Genomic DNA, 19051 nt, shown 5'->3' with positions numbered 1-19051 from the left:
ACGGGACCTTGCTCAGTCCTAAGATGTAAAACGACATTTACTGATACTGGAGATCACAAAAGATTTTGCATAGAGAATGGTTATATTATAACACATTTTTGCAACTTTTGCATTTTTCAAGCTCTTTTATGTATCTAAAGCAGAAGTATTATATCTGGCATGGCAGAATCTGCATTGCTATTTCTGCAAGTATCATGACCTTGGCATACCTATGATGAAAAAAACAGTCCCAGGAAGACCAAGGACAAGGCTAGTAAATACCATTCCTTATCAAATGGAAATGCTGGACAAAATCCATCAGCTTAGAGGTGTTATGAGAGGTTATAGTTCATATTAAAAATTACACCACTTACTGGAGCATCTACAGCGGACATTTTTCATTATTCAGTGTTCCCATGATTAACACTTCAGCAGCAGCTTTGTCTTTTAAATAACTAAAAGAAAATTTTTTTTTCTTCATTTTCACCAGCCTATGGCCTAAAAGTGTCCTAATTTTTGTTAAACCAGTCCACCTAGTAGCTAGAAACCATTTTCATGACCCCTGTTTTTTTTACCCCATTGTGTGAAATCATGCCAGTTAAAAATGGAAAATAACATTTCATTAGCACATCCAGTCTGTCCACCTGCCAATGCTGTTTGTTCCAACCAGCATATGTAGTAGCATGTTTCCTCCTTCCTTTTAATTATGTCAAATGTCAAGGCTTCCTTTGCTTCTCCTCAGAACTGTTTTCTAATATGGGAGATTTTTCTACCAAAAAGTTGTTGGATATCCAACCTTAATCCACTATTTTATAATTTCTTATTCTTGTACCTGGTTATTCTCTCATGTACTGAACTAAACATGAGTCAGATTCTGCTCTTTGGGGTAAGTCCACAAAACATGCCCACCCTTTTTCTGCTTGTGATCTTAGCACTGTGTCTGTTTCAAAGCTAGACTTTGTAAGATCATTCATTAGTGCACTCCCAATTTAACTATGTCATCTGAGCTTTTTATTGTTAGGATAGTGAGAGTGAGCACATAGTTCAAATTTTGAACTACACGCTATATTTTATTGACCCTAAAGAAGTACAGTCTCAGAGATCAAACAGACAAAAAAGAGGAGAAAAATATGTAAGTTACAAGGTAGAGAAGTGCTTCCATATTCCTACTGTTGCAGTGATTGATTGCAAGCCTGCCTGCTGTGTGTTCAGAACCCTCTTAGCCAAGAAGTGAAGGGAGAGCAAAACTCCCCTGCTCTTTTGCCAGGAGTAACCTAATTGCTCTTCTTTTCATTCTCCATAAATTAAGGAGAACCCACAGAACCCACCATCACAACTTCCAGTTGTTCTAGAGATTTCTTCGTATTTATTTTTCCCCACATTTACCTTATATATAACCCTTCCCAACTTACTGCTGTCTGTCCCTGCTAGGTTCTCTCTGGTTTATCCTTTTTTGGGGGATTTTGCAGCAGTCGCAGTTGTGTGCCTGTGTGCATTCCCAGCAGTGAACCCATAGCCAGCCCTGCTGCTTTCCTGCTCTGCACAAACATGTGCATGCAGCCAAAATTTGTACTACTGCTACTACTGTTGCCTTTCTCACTTCTCCAAAGACTTATCTGGAGTCATATAACTTAACAGAGGAACTGACTTTTAGTTCTGTGTGCACATACATTTTGGAATAATATATATGTATGCATTTTTCTAGCTAATTACAGATACAACAGTCAAGTGCAATGAAATTTCACATGATTTAGTGGTGATCTGGTTTTAAGAATTTTTTTATTTCATATAAGAAATGGTCCCTAGCAAAAATTGGTTTATTTTTCTAGCAATAAAAGCAACAGAAATATCAGATGACAGAAAAGTGTTTATAAGCTATTTGGATTTGTTTTAACTGAAAAACAATAATAAATATTTACAATTTTCTGCTTTTGTCTAGTTTCCCCATATGTTATGCTAAAGTTGACTAAGTAACTTGCCAAATAGGCTCCAAATGTCAATTTTGTAAATTATTTGAAAATGAAGAGGCATCTTTAGATCCAGGATACATCAGTCAGTGTGTTTCTTATCCATATGATTAATCACCAGAGCCTAGAGATGCCAAATACTAAGTGCCACTTCCAAGCAAAATTTCATTTTGTCTGACCAAGTGCCAGAATAGAAATCTTACTGCGAAACAGGCAATTTTGAAGTGATTACCTTCTCTGGCTGTTTGGTGCCTAAAGTAATAGCCTGATTTGGCAGCTGGAAGAAGCTGAGCTCTACCTCAGTACACCTATTTGCCAAGCCATGCCTTGGCACATTATTTCATGATTAAACACTTTTTGTCTACTGGATTTCAAGTCCAACTGAATTGCATGAACTTTCTTAGTCTATTGAGTCCCTGGTTAAATTAATAAAATGTTATTAAGCGGTTTCAAGTGAGTTATGTTCTGCATAGCAGTGGGAATATTTATGTTATTTTATTCTGTTGCTCTCTTCATGTGTACTAAAAAAAACCCAAGATGTTCAAGAATGGCTTTAACAAAAGGAAATTCAGTTTCCAACTAAAAAGTGGTTTCTTGTTGGTAGGTTTTATGTTGATTTGGTTTTGTTGTTTTTTTTAAGATAATGTTTTTTTGTGGCCTGCTTGACCAAAGCATGAAGTGAATTTGCTCTCAGGTGTATGTATTTTGTGCTTCTGTTGTACCTGCCTCTGGTTTATGCAGGACTATTACAATTAAATTCACTGCTGCAGCTTGCTGTGCTACAGAAGGAAATATCAAGAGAGAAAATGATGATCAGTGGAGTCAGGCTGTTTATTTGTACTGCCTTGTTTTATAATCAAGCAGTTGTACTGGCTTTGTTTGTACAGTGCTTTTTATTAAGCAGACTCTCTTAAAACACAATTTAAAAGTGTTCCTGAGTAAATAAAAGTACTGGTTTAGTTCATCTTATTTTCTTGTATTTGACCTTGAGTGCTCCTTGCAGTGAGCTTTCTCTGCAGTTCTGTGTTTGATGCCAGAGGTAACATTCCTACTGATGCCAACCATAGGCCGTCCTAACCATATGAACTCTAATAGACCTGCTGTTTTAGGGCACAGTGTACTTGTGCATATGAGGTCTATAATAAATACTTGTTTTAAACTCAGCTAAAAAAACAGTAGAAGAAATATAAAATGTTAATAACTCCAGTGTAGTATAATAGGAGTTGATATTTGAATGTTTGTGTCTCTAAAAGGTTTTTAAAATTTCTGTGTATTTCTAATGCAAATTAAATTATTCTGAATATGAGTTACACTTCCCATTGGCATCTTATAAGATAGCCTGATCACACAGAGGTCACCCCTTCTGAAATGCAAAGAAACATCTTGTAATGTTTCTGTAAGCAAAGTAGGGTGAGCATTCTGCCAGACCATTTATCAGTAGAGAAAAATATAATTACTTTTAGGAAATAAAAGAATTTAAAGTTTTCTTTCTCTATACATTCTCCAATATGTTTACATTGTTTTGTTAAGTTGTCCACAATTTTTGTCCCAATGAAGTGCTACATATGAGTTTCCATACAGCAATGGGTAAGCTCTGTCAGCTCCCTCGATAAGATTTGTGAGGGTTAACCTGTGAAGAACAGGCTTGGAATATGCTCAGTGTCCTTCAGAAGCAGCTGTGATGGGCAGTGCAATGTCAGCATGTTTCTTTCTTTTAAGATTAATGAAACGAGAAAGAGGATATGGGGAGAAACCCTTCACATGTTTAGCGTAATGAAATGACTGTTTGTAATTCTACCTGTAGGTGAAAACCTGTGTTTAGTTTTTTTTTACCTGCAGAGCTGTGGTCAGTGCGATTGAGGTTTTTCATTCTTTTGTCTTACAGGCCATTTCCCGCTTGTGTGAAGATAAATACAAGGACTTCAGGAAAGCCGCAAAGAAACGGTCAGTCAGTGCTGACAATCTGACTGTGGTTAGATGGTCCCCTGCTATTATCTCCTAACAGAGGAGACTGGAATATTCCTATGGACGTACTGTTTCATCCATCCATTTTTTTTCGGGGTGGGCTGGGGGCGGGGGGCTAAAGAAAAAAAAGACTTTTGATTTTTTTATTTTTAAATCTGTCAAGCTGCCTTTACAGTGCCTCCCCATTGTGTAGCACACAAGTACATACCTAGTGGAAGGAGAAATGGAGAAAGCCGTGTTCGGGAGAGAAGATGGGCAACGATTCTTTTCTCACTCTCGCTAACAGCTTTACCCCTTTTATGAGGAAACTGCGAATTGGGTGCTTGGAAGAAGAAACGAAAAATGAAGTAGAGGCAGAAATATATGTGGGAACTGTGCCATTTTCTAATAAGCTGTACTCATGAAGAGAAATGGCAGCATGCAAACAAACCATGTAGTCAGATGACTGTGCACTAGAGGAATGAAATTGCGAGAGTTCCATCATAAAGGTTTCTCTTAATATCTTTTTTATTTTGTGTTGGGTTTTTTTTGTTTTTTCATTCCTCATTGCTGCTTCCCAGGATAAATTCTTCCCTTTGCACAGCGAGAAATACGAAGTCTGTATTTACAGTAGCACAAGCCCCTGAATAAATAGTGTCGGGTTTTTTCACTGCACTTTTCTCTGTAAGCTGTCTTATTAGCATTATTCTTTATAATTATTATGCATATGTTATATTTCTTGTATGCCTTTTATTGTATTTCAAAAGAGAGAACTTGACCATAGTGCTGAACCAAAAGTGTGTACAGGGATCAGAAGATCTTCGTAATTTCATGATGTGTTTTATTTATAGTATACTTGGGTGCGTGTGCCTTCCTGAGTTCTTGGAATCATTTATTTTTCCTTAATATAAAGATACAGTTATTAAAGTATTCAGATGATGATGATAAGACTTGGGCCAAATCTCTGAAATTTGCAACAGATCTTGTGATCCTTTTTGCAGATTTTCATAGCATTAGAAGTTTAGCAGAATTCATTCTGAGGGAGATTATTTTGGTTTTGTATGGCCTGACTAGTTCATTCCTTCACCTCCAGGTCCATTGTTGCAAGCAATATTCTCAATTTTTATATGTTTACTTTAAATCAAAGTGAGCCTCTTTGTATAAAATAAAAAATAATAAAAAAAATGTTGTTCCAGTGAGAAGGCCTGTGGAAGAGCAGGATAAAAATCTTAACAAGATACTTGTCACAAATAGATTTGATTTTGAAACTAAAATACAAACCCTCATGTTCTTCAACCTAGGTGCTTATAGAAATTAACAGTAAACGAGCTGTGAACATAATTTTCAACTCTGATTATTATGCTCTTCTGTTGTTGTTACTACTAGTTCCCTCTTACCATGGCTGTTGCCCCCTTGGAATTTGTAAGAACCTTTCATAGGAAATAACTTGTCAGTATAAGCATTTGCTTTTATCATTTCCCAGGGTGACTCTTCCCCCCCCCCCCCCCCCCCCCCCCCCCCCCCCCCCCCCCCCCATTTTTTTCTTTTGCACAGTTTAGACAGATACAGCTGAAAACTCTCAGTTCCCTGAAATCCTTTCTTGGTAACTATCACTGAAATGAATGGCAACAGACGTCCCTGATTTATGCACTACTGTGGTAAACCATAAAGATTCTGTATTTGTTTTATTAAGCCCTATGGGCTTGTAGCAAACCTAGGGGCCCAGAGCTGCACACTTGACTTCCAGAGCAATGCTAATCGGATGCCTCCGGGCAGAGAGGCACTGACAGGATTGAAGTAGTAATACCAAACAGTTTTCTGTTAACTTTCTAATGTGATTTGTGTAGTTTGAGACATAAAGGTTTTGTCCATAAATTCTCCTGACGTCCTTTGGGCCTTTAAAATAATCTCATTCTCATCACTTCTTCTTGTGCCAATGCATCAGAACTGTGAGTATCCAAGTCCATTTTCCCCTTGAATGTGGAATGTAAGGAAAGTGTTTATAACAATACAAATGCAAATTATGGCATTTGAAACCTCTTTACAGATAGTATCTAAAGGAGCATTTTCAGAGCATTTGAAACTCATCCTTTATAAGCATAAATTTAGGCTTTAAAATATATGAAATATTTTGATTTATCAACACTTTGCTAAACTATTTTCCATGTAACTTGATATCAGGAATATTGGTTTTATCCATTTCTGGGTGATGGAGATACGAACTTTGGATTATGTAAAGATCTCAATGCATCAACTATAATTTTTGTGAAGTTTATTAAACTACTTTAAAGATTGTATAGTCTATTTATTGTATGTATGTACATACAGTCTGATACTTTAAAAAGTGGATTCCGTAAAACCTGGCTCGGTCTTGTTTAGACTATTGAATATCGTTTTAGCCTTGTGCACTGGATTCTACCTCTGTATAGGAGAATTTTCCATATTCTTAATTAGTACTGATTCTGTGATTAACTTGGTTATGTTTCTTGCACTAAGAATTAAAAAACAAAAAATCTGCTGTAAGTGTGGATTTTTTTCTTTAGTTTAAGTTTTTCCAGATGAATCCTCTACATTTAGATGGATGTTTCTTTCCCTCATGGTTATAGAATAATTCTTTGCTTTTTCTTCTGGTTTCTTCCAAGGTTACCAAAAACTACAGTACTTGTCAGTAAATCTTAATGAGTGTCTTTTCTTTGCGAGGTATTCTATACCATGTAATTAAAAATGAATTATTATTTAGGATTATTTTGTGTTCAGTGTAGTTTTTTAAACGTTACTCTATGGAAAATGCCATTGCAAGGCTAGAGAGTCATCTCTAGAAGGTGAGAAGGGAGAAGAACCAAATGGTGTTTTAATTAGCAGCACAAATACATTGTGGTTTTCATTTCAGAACCTGAAACTATTTGCTGCAAATGTTTTCTGGATTAAGGTTTTTCTTACTGCTTTAGTCACTAGCTCAGAAACAAAAAGGTGTACGAGGTGTAATAAACGTGTCCCTTCAAGCATCATTGTCTTAATGAATTATTTTTATATGCTGAGCCAGTGGATCATCTGTTTGGGAAATGTATGTATTGATAATTGGATAAATATTTGAAAAAGGCATCTTGTAAGGGGTTTTGTCCATGCATCCCTCTGTAACCCAGGGATGTTTTCCTAATTCCTCTTTCCATCTGCAGAGTTGTTTACATTTCAGGTTCTGTTTATTTTTTTTTTGTCGGTTATATATACCATTCTGACTGACATTGTTCTTTGGGACTGACAATGCTGAGTCGTGGGATAAGGTGCAAAAAGAAGAAATCAAATCATCTTTTCCACCTTCCACAAACACCATCAGTCTTTCAAATGATATGATTTCTATTGCTAGAAAAATACATAAATCCTGTCCCATAGCAGGGTAGCAGTATCCTTTTCAATAATTGTATTTTCTTTTCATTGATCTTTTTTCTTGAGGTGTGTGGGGGGAGTGAGATCAGCGTATATGCCTTAGTTTCCCTTAGCTTAGTTTTGTTTATCATGTAAACTAAAACCATGATGAAAGAACTGTTTACATTTATAGAGTCTTAGTTCAGACTTTGTTTTTTAACACCTCTCTCTACTTCTGAGCTTTCCTAATGCCAGAAACGTTAGATACAACTTAATGATTAGAAGCAGCAAAAACCTCATCAGAAAAGGGTGATGGTGTATTGGTGGCAGATGACAAAGTGACATCTGGTAGTGTTGGCTATATATAAAATTAGAAGTATGTGGGAGGGGATAGAGGAACTGAAAGGGTAGAACCAGAAAAAACCCCAAAGCCTTAACAGCTGAAGCAACAAATTATTCACAGTCATCCTTTGTTGATAATGAACAGTGCATTTTCCAGTGGCACGTTTAAACTACCGACTGGAGTGCTGCACATCCACTGCAGACTCATATTGCTCTCTGCTTCTATATGGTCTTCATAAGGAGTTCACTCTATCTAGCTTTTGGCACTTTCCTGACTTCTGTTTTGAACACATTTCTGTAATAAGGATTTTATTTTTTACCAATTGACAGTTGTTGAAAACATCTGCCTACCTCTGCAGCAGAGTCCCACTTAGTGTCTTTAAGAGGTTCTGAGAAAACAACTCAAATATAAACATACCTGCGTGAATGTGACCTATATGCATAGGGAAAGGTTAATACCTGTGCCCAAATTAAGGTAAGTTTGTTTGTTTTTTCTTTTCAACTGAACTGCATCTGGAGGAAACCACAGAACTGATGACACTTTGAGTTGCATAAACTAAAGATAATGACAGAACATATGCAGCGACCACTGCTAGGAGAAAATGCTTTAGAAAACGGAACAAGATAGTGCAGATGAGAATCTAAAATATTGACTGCTGAAATCCCAGAACCATGGCATGAAAACGACCAAGTGCATTAGCCAGGAAAGCCAATGCTTGAGTTTACTTCTGTTGTTTGGACTGGGTCACCAGACTCTTCCCATTAAAGGGAGAAGCAAAAAGATGTCAGATGGAAGACAGGTGACAACAGTACGAATAGAGTATATTTCTTGTGTTCCTTCTAGAATGGCTGGTCTGATGTGATTTCATGTGAAAAAAGAAAGTTGTTCTTTCATGCCCTTTACAGCATGTGTGACGTGTTTCAGGATTATTGATGGAGGCTTTCACCTGTTATAGCTAGAGATAATACTCTTTGGTGATGATATAGTAAGCAAGCATCTTGGTGTGTGGTGATAGGTGACAGTATACCTACATTATTCATATCAGTTGTCCAGAATCTCTGTACAAGAGTTTGTAGTGCTCACTCAAGGCACTGGACAGTATCTTTGGTGAAGATGTACATGGTCTCTATAGACTGAGAGCAGCAAGTAACAAAATGTCAAAATTCTATCTGTGAGATACAATTTCACAGTGTACTCCCATAATTTACTTACTCAATGTACTTACATAATACAGTTTCAGATCTCTGACACTCAGACTGTGGTGCTGTGGAAACTGAAGCAGTAACTTTGAAGCAAGAAAAGCTTCAAAGCTGCCCGCTTTGAAAGCACTGGCAATGAAGCACATCCTCAAAAGGCACTCGTGACTTGAGGACTTTACTGACCAGGCTTTAGAATAAGACACCTTCACGTAAGAGATCCTGCAGCATACCTAAGTCTAGTGCTAATTCTTCTGTTATCTGTATGTTGTCTTGCTTCACTGCCTCGGGGTTTTCATGCTCTTTTATTTTAGACATTAGTACAAATTATTCTCCATGGAAACAGTATCTCAGAAGCTGGCAGCTTTGATGCACTTGCTGCCTTGTATTTCGACAATACAGATCATCCTGCGACCATATACATCTTTCACGTATTTCAGGCAAGTTAAGCATTCTTCTGTGGAAAAAGCTGAGGCCAAAAAGATGGGGATGTCTCCCTTCAGCAGGACAGGATATGCAGATTGTATTGCCATAAATCGTAGGAGGAGGAAGAGCAGGTTGTACTGAGCAAAATGGTACAAAAGCAGCATGTAAAATACATAACCAAGTAATCTTGAATATTGTGCATTAGAATTGCAGAACTGTCTTGGTGTTGACACACATTCTAGCAGTGTTTGGAAAATTTTGGTGGTCACCTTATTTACATAACTATATCCTGTTCCTTTTGGAGCCTTAAAAGGTCATCCTGTATATGCAGAAGCTTAGCTGACACTATCAACTACTAGAATATAACCAATACTATTTGGAGGTATACTTCAAGAAATAAGAAATGTAGAAGTGCTCCTGGTAAGAACAAAGCTGCTGGGGGTAATTTGGCAGTCCTGTTGGGCTTCATCAGTGTGAACGTTATGTAAAGAGAAGGGTAAAACCCTGTTTGTGAGACCTCCCTGTACATGTCAATAGCACTTCTGAAGTCAGAGTGGGAGGATAAGAAGAACTGCAGACACCCTCACACCCCCCAAAAACCCCAGCCCCAAGTCTGTTGTAGTTACAGTAATTCTGCATTGGTTCTAGCAGAGCTGTGAACAGAGATGGAAAATCATCTTCCAATTTCTTTATGTAATTGGTTTGCACAAAAGTGAAAATGGTTTAAAAATCCAAACCACCACCAGCATTTGTAACATTAAATATTTAACTTGCTGATGCCAGGAGGCGTGCACCTTACATTTTACCATACGAATGTGTTCACAGTTTGAATGTACTTTATTGGTCCTTTAGAGGGCACCAATTCTAAACCTGTCCTCTAGGAAACTAGAGGAGTGATTCTTGTAACACAGGAAAATAGTTAGGTATATCTCAATGTTTTTGCATACAGGCAGGTAAAGTGTTCTTCCAGATCTGCTGGGGTTTAAGGTTTTGGGTCAATGATTTTTTTCAGCTCGACAGAGAAATACTACAAAGCATAAAGCTGCAGTATTGACTTAATCTAGAGAAATTATGGTTGTGTCACCCTGACACTAAACTCCAGTGAACAAAGGACTGGGCTGATTCTTCTGCGTCCCCATTTAATAATTAACCTACTCCTGAATCTCAGTACAAACCTGTTCAGTGTTTCTGATCTGTGAGAAATCTAGACCATGAAATCATTGCTTTTCTGGGGTAGCCTGTACTGCTGTACATCAGAAAGGCTTTTTTTTTTTTTTTTGTTCTGTTGTTTGTTCTATTCTGCTGACATGTGGCAGAACAAAGTTGTTCTGCTCCTTAAAGCCTGCAGAAAGCTGAACCATGCTACATCTGTGTGCTTAGATACCTGATCGCCAGCTGTGATGTTTTAACTTTTCTAAAAGAATTTGTGAGAAAAAGAAACAATTTTCTGTTTCATGGTAAGAAATCAGTTGTGAGTTTTCTCTGAAATACACAGGTTGCAAATCAGCATCCAATTTTTCCATTTCAGGGTGTTTTTTTTATACTTTCAGACTTGAGCTGAATTTTCCTTGATAATTTCAGTATGTGAATGTACATGTGAGCATTTTCTTCTTATTAATTGCTTTACATAAGGAATTTATGTTCCTTGTCTAATTGCAAATGGAAAACAGTTATTTTACATGTCATTTGAATCTCTTTTCAACCCTCCCCCCCACCCCCCACCCCAAGGAATGCATTTGTCTGAATTCTTTGACTTTTACAAGTAGGCAAATCTAGTGATACAAGATTACGGGTTTTGGCACTGTCCCCTTCATACTGTAACACATGGACAATGAACTTTTTACGAATTACAGTATAAACTGAAAGCTTCAGAGGACTGGGAGGGATGGGGAACAGAAGAAAAGTGCAACTTTGATTTATTCAGCAGGCTAATACCTGCCCCCTCAGATTTTCTTCATAATCTGTCCTAGAATGCAGTTTCAGCATCTGGAGCATATCCAAAGAACAAAGCTGGTGAAGGGTCTAGGAACAAGTCTCATGAGGAGCAATTGAGGGAACTGGGGTTGTTTAACCTGGAGAATAGGAGGCTCAGAGGGGACCTTATTGCTCTGTAAGTACCTGAAGGGAGGTTGTAGTGAGGTGAGAGTCAGTCTCTCCTCCCAAGTAACAACTGACAGGACAAGAGAAAATGGCCTCAAGCTGAGCTACGGGAGGTTTGGATTGGATATTAGGATAAATTTCTTCAAGCTTTGGAACAGGCTACTCAGCAAAATCGTGGCATCACCATCCCTGGAGGTATTTAAAAGATGTGTAGATGCGGTGCTTAGGGGTACCGTTTACTGGTGGAATTGGCAGCGCTAGGTTAACAGTTGGACTTTGATGATCTTAAGGGTCTTTTCCAACCTAAGTGATTCTAGGATGCTGTGGTTCTGTTTTCTGAATGTCCTGCACTCTCCTGAATGCAGAATTGCTCAGGATTTGAACAGAAAATGCCAACCCCATCAATCCTTTTTGACCTGAGAGAAGTCTGGCTGGAACGCAATATAAAATAGAAATACAGGGAAGCGGGGGAAGAGGACCATTTGGAGCAGTGGGAAGTGTCCACAGGCTGAGTGCAGGTGTCCAGACCGAGGAAGCAAGCCAGTAAATCAAACCTCCCTCAGCAGCCATGCCCCAGAATCCTCACCCTTGTCCTTAGAGCTGAAATCCTGAGCTCCCGCTCAGCTCCCTCTCCTGGGCACTGAAAACATTTAATTCTGCAGATCGAATTTGCATTGTCATGTATGTACACAGTGTGTTTAAGTGAAATCCTGTCTGTGCAATTAGACAGCTCCTGTGCATGCATTTCTAACCTAACACATATTTGCAACTGTTTCTTTCTGCGTCATCTGCAGAGATCCTCTTGCACACATCTGGCCTCCTCTGCTGTCGGACCTGTCACTGCTGCTGTGCTTGGGTCTCAGGACTCTGCACGCAGGCCAGAGCTCCTTGCATTTTTAAGCAGACCTAATCTGGTCTCCTCCCTGCTCAACTAGCTAACATTTGCATCAAAAGTAATGCTGTCTTAGTGTTAGATTACATAGGTCATTGATAACAATGAATTTGGAGGCTATGTCAAGAATTACAAAATCTTTTGCATAGCAGAGCAAGACTGTTAGCTGGTGGGTTTTCTTTGCTTTATTCATCTGCACATACCACAGTGTATGTAGTGGGTTTTGCGCACTAAATCAGTGAAAGTCTAGGGAACACAGAACTCTCAGTGAGTACAATTAGGTACCAATCACCTATCCAAGAGCAGAGAGAGCTGAACTGGAACACCAAGTTCAGCAGGCCCCGTTAGATACTTTCAGTTGCTTTATCACCCTTAGAGGAGTTAAAACCTCTAAACCTGGGGGGTGAATCATACACTTGCTGAAAGCAGGAAGAGGGGCACATTACTTGGAGGGAAAATTACTGTTGACTACCTGAGTATTGCAGTCTGGGACAGGAATTCCTGCAGATCAGAGATAGGTGCCTAGGGTATTCTGCCACAAACCACTAAATGGAGTGTTAGTCAATATGTAAGTAACCATAACATTAAACAGCAAATGAACAACTTCAAGTCCTGCTGACTGTCTTCAGGGGGGAGAGACTGGGGGGGAATTCAGTTTAAGCACGTCCTGAAGGATACATGCTGTTTTTCCAATCTATAAGATGCTATAGCCTTTTGTATTTTTGGGTTGGTTTTCTTTTTTTGGGGGGGAGGGTGGGGGCTAGGGGGTGTTTGGGTTTTGGGTTTGTTTTTTTTTTTTTTTCAGATAAATGAACTTGATCCTTCAAGGAAAGATTAATTGTCTAGGTACAGGTAAACATGACATAACTTCATTTGTCATGTGCGTAAGAGAATACAATTCTATTTGGGAATGCAGGTATTTGTTAATCTATAGGATTGGTTTCCCGGAAATGAAAGCATCATGGGCAAATTGAGTCTGTTGAAGTACTTACACAACTGTTCTTTGAGATGCTTCCAAAGGCTTTTTGGATGTCCTAAATATTTTTTCCCCATGAAGGGAAATGGAGGCAGCAAAAAGAGAAAATGGCAAAATATAATAATTTGGGGAAAAAAAATAGTGAAACTGAAATAGTACCCGCAGTCAGGAGGCACAATGAAGCTCACAAGGGAATACATCTGTAAATGTCTGTGGCCAGTTAAAAGAGCTAACGCGATTTTTACATGTGTCAGAAACACAGTAATTAGTAGCACTTTTGTAGATTACATTGAAATAGCAAATTATCTGTCATAATGCAGAAGGGGCAGAAAGATTGAGCCAATTGTCCTGTTTTGTCTTGCTGTAGCAAAGAAAATTCATTTCTGTTATCGGTACTGACAATTTTCAGCAGAAGCTACTGGACATCTTGGAGTGCACAAAATCATTTTTCCCAGGTGAACTGAAAGGTTTTGCTGAGTCAAAAAGTACTTTTTACAAAGCCAAATTAAACTTCAATAAACAGACTGCTGGCAGGTCACAGATTAAGGTCAAAACAAATTCATGAATTCATAAAATCAAGATGAGGATAACTCATGTATTGTCCTTTAAATGATATCCTATGGCTAGAGGTACATATGTAAGTTGTACATCCTGATATTAATGCAAGAAATCTACAACTTTTTCTCCTAGTAAATTGGGAGTAGCAGCTATGAGGAGTATTAGATTTTCCCTTCTTTGTTCTTTAAACACAGCTGAAGATCAAAGTCTCTCATTGTGAAACAGTACAATAAAAGTATGTGTTCTTTTTAGACAGAAATACTCCTCCAGATAAGGATTTTATTATGCACAGAGTACAGCTTTTTAGGGCAATTTAAACTCATATTTTCAAGATGTAGATGAGGTTTAAAAGAATGTACCTTTTAACTTCTGCACAGACATGAATTTAACTTGAAAGCAACATTTCTTTACATTTCAGAAGAGATCCACAATCCAGACTGCCTGCGGTGATTCCTGAGGTTAAAACTGTATGTGAAATAGAGGAAATTTCCCCATTTCTCTTTTTGGCTCTCCTCTTTCATTTCTGTGTGTGTTTAGCCTTTTCCCCATGGTCCCCAGTGCTTGGTTTGAATGACCACATAGTTACAATTCATGTGTCCATAGTGAAAGAAAAAGCAGTGTCAGTGTTCAAAACAGACACAACAGTATAGGCTTTATTTCTTAAAATGATCAGACACGAAATACAAGAAGGTGTGAAGAACTCTTATTTTAATTCCACAGCGGCTGTCTGTATGTTAAATCTGAGATGACAGATTTATTTACTGATATCCAGAACCAGCACAATAACCCCTTTTGTTGTGCATGTTGAAAACAGGAATCTATTTGCTCTCCACAAACTCAGCAATGTTCATACTGAAAAGTGATAGCATGTAAGCACTACATTTAAGGCATAGTCAGCCAAAGATATCCTTGCCATCCCTGTTTATTATAAAATCTATTTCCCAATTACTTAAGGCATTTTTCTTTTTTAAACGGTTTCTATTATATGAACACACCATGGGGTATTTTTGCCTGTCTAAAGGTTTGGACCTGCTTGAACGAAAGAACTCAGCCTCTCATTAGTGTCAATTGTTGGGCACTAATAAAACATGAACTCACCAGCATCATCATAAAATACAGGATCCCAGAACTTTCCAAACCTTCAGATTTGCATCTGCACTGTGCAAAAAGGTAAGTGTAAAACTCAGTGTCAAATTGTAAGTGTAAAATCCTAAAACTGGCTGGAACCTCTGCTATACAAGATGTGAGTTACAGCAGAGCAAATTTGAGTAATAATGTCATCCTACCTAATTCAGGGGGAGTTAAGTAGATGTTAGTAATGTCCTTTTGAAAATCCCATGGACTCACTTTGTACTTTTACTACTTAGTAAAATTAAACAGTTTTGAAGAAATTGGCCCTGAGCTGCTGAATGAGAGTATACTTCCCATTACTTAATTTCCCTTCAGATCAGTCTTGCAATATTTAAAGTTCCTGGCTGAATAGCTTTGATGTTGCTGAACCAAAGTCTGAAGGAGAGCTGCTTTTTCCATACGTGTCCTCTCAGAAGTGGCTTCCCTTTAGAAAGATGACCTTTCAAATATTTATAGTGAGGGGATCTGTTTGAGGCAAAGGAAAAGAATAGCCTAAATACTTAAGCACACGCAATAGAACACAGACGTTTTTTAGATCTACTAAATTATCAGGGGAAGACGGAGACAAGGAGATATATGCAAGGCACTATAGGCAGAAAGCTTAAGTATATGAGGCCACTGAGCTAGTATGGAAGTTATCAAGTCCAGTCAACATGAGCAGTTAAAAATGAGCTGTTCTGGATGTCCCTCAGAACTGTTTCACACATGCACACATAGATATTTTATATATATTTGAGCATGAATGGATGTGTCTCCTTCCTGGGAGTAGAAGACAGATCAAAAGGGAAGGGAAAGAGGAACATGCTTTTTGTAAGTTTCCTAAAAGACCTTTGGAACTATGCCACTTCTTGGGACCAGTGGTTTTGAGGCTGGGGAGTAGGTACACGTTGTTTAAGCTCCCCATTGGATGATGGAGAACATTTACCATTCTCCTGCCTCCATGTGTGTAGGGTCCATAGCCCTAATTCTGGAGTTGTGATATTCTTGCTGTCACCATATCTTACAGCTACAGTAGCTGTTCCGGGGAGAGGCTGCTTTTGAACGTATTCTGCCTGCAGTGATATCCAAGCAGCAGACAGACAGAGGTCCCCAGGAATGCAAAGTGTGCAGCACTGCATGTGCCTACGTAAAGCAAAGGCTTTCCACACTATGCTGGCTCCTTTGCTATGTGTATGCTATAGTAGGCTTTTACACACGCTGTGGGATTACTTTGAAGATTGTCTGACATGTTTATGTGCATGCATATACACTATGTATGTCTTTAAAAGAACATTTATTCTGTGCAGCTTTTCCTGCTCCTTTTTTTGCTATGTTCCTTCATGGCTGGCTTGCTGTCCTTCTGCTGTATTTCATAAAGATTCGAAATAAGGCCATCAAGACTGATTGAGTTTTAATATTTACTGTCCCTCCTGAATAGAATTTTTTCCCCTTGATTTACAGATCACTTTCTAGAAGAGCTACATTTACTGCACCTGGTCACCAATACACCATTTTTGCTAACTAGAAAAAATCTAAATAAATTTTAAATTTAGACTTTGAAATATTAGATATACATCTGTGTTTTTCTCTTTCTTAAATAATAATTTGCCAAAGAAATTGGACCAAAATGCCAGACCCCCTTCTATACTGGGGAAGCTGCTATGCTGCTGACCCACTTTGCCTTAATGTTACTCAAATTGGTAGAGAGAGATTGCTAGATTGTCAGGCACAAAGTCTTGTAGAATCCCTCTTCACTACACTGACATGTCATTAGTGTAGATGGCAGCTCCATCAGATAGGTGTTGTTGGGATTTGCTTTACCAGAGGAATGCCGATTGTGTTTGGGGCAGGGGTTGGCATATGGTGCAGACTGTGGCACCCTTCAGGTGACTGGTTGGACCCTCTATTGGGAAGCTCTGAAGTGGCTTCCAGCTACCTTTTCATTACCTCTGGATGTCATTCTGATCCAAGCTCTAGATGAGTTGTATTTGTTTTGTGCCAAGTAACCCAGTTCTTAGCCTAGGGATGTGACACAGGTCCACAGTGAGATGCAGTCCTTGTAGTCCAGAAAGTTTCAGTGTCACTCACGCAGTGCCAGAGTCACATCTGTGAATTTCTGCAAGATCAAACCCTGGATCTGTGGTAAGGGGTTAGATATGTGGGCAGCAGTTGTGAATTTTAAAATAGATTCAATTAGAACTTCTTATGTTTCATTGCTGGTCTCTGAAAGTTTTCCAGTAGCTTTTAGGACCCCTTCTAAAATCAGACATGATGAGATACCACCAGGTTTCCAAGTTCAGCTTTACCCAAAACCATGTCAGTTTTTCTACCTGCCTCTCTCATTTAACTAGAATTGACTGCAGTTCATTTGACAACTTTATAGCCTGGAATAGCTGTCTGTGAGATTTTAGTATTGGAACATGTATGGAGGGATGGGGCTGTGTGTGCCACATGCCTGTCCTCTGATGTGGAAGAAGATGCCATACCAACTGGTGGCACTGCAGAGATGGAGTCCCTGTTAATATATCCATGTCTGTAATACTGCTCTCCCTATTTACTTACAGTCTTTACAGACAAACAGGGAGTACAGGGAATAGTTAATGAAAAATAATAAACAAGGGGGTTTGTACGCTGAGTATCTTCGGATACGATATTGAGTATCTTCAGATGGGAACATTGGCCTGAAAGATAGTGCTGAGTCAAGGGATGAAAAACTATAGGCTATGCTTTTGCAGAGACTAAACACTTTATAATGACCACCCAGCCCACAGCCCTAAGTCAGACTGATGATGGTGACTTAAAGAGCAGGCCCATGGCCTGTATTTTTGCTCTTCTACAGACATGGCTGTGCTTCAGTGGCAGTTTTTGTCACTGCAGTGTATGCCCTGACGTTGGTTGCGTTTATGCTCCCTGCCTGTCTTTTATGAAATTGCTCCAGGTCATAGCCAAAGGAGAGTTCAAGGTGCAATAAATCAATGTTGGCTCTGAGGTGTCGTGGATTGCTGGACAGACTGGGTCCCTTCCCAGTTTGAACTTGGGAAGAGGACATACCACAGAGAGAAGTGCTGGATTGAAGTAAGATACAAGCTGTTTGGAAAAACTAAACCAAACTGCAATTAAAAAAAACCCCTCCACAACAACCCTGAAGTTGTCTGGCAAAGCTAAAATAAAATTTAGGCTTTCCTATGTAATTCCAGCCCTAAGTTAGGCACACAGTGAGCCTGGAGAGTAACGGTGCTTCCTTTCTTTCAGAAGAAAATGGGCCATCCTAATTCAGTTTGTCCATGCTGTGGAATCAGATGTTGTCTGGTAGAGTTCTGCAGGCAGCAGTCTGGGGCTTAAGTCCCTAGCTGTTGTCCTTTCACAAATGGTAGAGGTCTCAGAGCAACAACGAGCAAGGATATTTTAACTGGCAATATTGACAGGGACAATTTATAGCCTATTGTGTGGATGCAGCTGCTGAGCATTCATATCCTGCCACCATCTTGGCATTCCTGACTCTATTTTTGACAGAGGACATTTAACAAGGAATACCTTCATATCTTAGCATCATTTATATCCTGCCCCTTTGCACTTTTTCTCTGTTCCCTTCCTCCAGTTTTCTCTCCTTTTCATACTTCACACACACATATACACAAAACTAAGAAAAAATAAAATTGGGTGTGTTTGGGGCAATGAAGATAAAACCATCATCACACACCATGGATAAAACTCTGTAGCAGAAGAAATGGTTGTTGACATGTCAGTTCGTCTCAATGCCACTTCTAGACTCCTTTTTCAGCTTTTTCTAATTACTGATACTATTTCCTGACAATAAGTATCCGCATTAAGAGGACAGCACAAACTAAAAAGGACAGAGTAAGTAAGTTGAAGATGGCAGCAGATTATTTTCCGCAAGGGAATTGTGTACAGTAGGGGTGCAGAAAGAAAAGCTGAGATTCTCGGTTCCATCCATGCTCTTTTTCCTGGGGGACAGCACAGTCACATGACATTAAAGACATACTGTGCAATTGCACCAAGCAGTCCAGAAGTGCTCAGCCCAAGGGTGTCCTGCTCTGAGGTGGTGGCTTGCTCCATTATTGCTGCAGACGCTTGCTGGGGTTTCGGGAAGCTGGGCAAACAGCCTTAAGATATTCTGAGTGAAGCCCAGAGTACCAAACATTTTAGGCAGAAAGAACTAATATAGATTGAAAGTAA

General features: G+C 38.9%; 1 protein-coding gene across 2 annotated transcripts in view; it reads left to right on the top strand.

Annotated features, from left to right (window-relative positions):
- The window catches only part of CCNY (cyclin Y), a 123580-nt gene extending 118201 nt beyond the window's left edge, over nt 1-5379 (top strand). For both annotated transcript variants that reach the window (XM_034068795.1, XM_034068804.1), the window contains one exon: nt 3832-5379. In XM_034068795.1, coding sequence (XP_033924686.1) covers nt 3832-3948 — 117 coding nt within the window. In that variant the 3' untranslated portion in view covers nt 3949-5379. The remainder of the gene's footprint in view (nt 1-3831) is intronic.
- The last annotated feature ends 13672 nt before the right edge of the window (nt 5380-19051 follow it).

Source organism: Melopsittacus undulatus, chromosome 1 (genome assembly GCF_012275295.1).
Source record: "Melopsittacus undulatus isolate bMelUnd1 chromosome 1, bMelUnd1.mat.Z, whole genome shotgun sequence".
Taxonomy (NCBI): domain Eukaryota; kingdom Metazoa; phylum Chordata; class Aves; order Psittaciformes; family Psittaculidae; genus Melopsittacus; species Melopsittacus undulatus.
The sequence above is the reverse complement of the archived record's forward strand: the minus strand, read 5'-3'. Positions and strand labels throughout refer to the sequence as shown.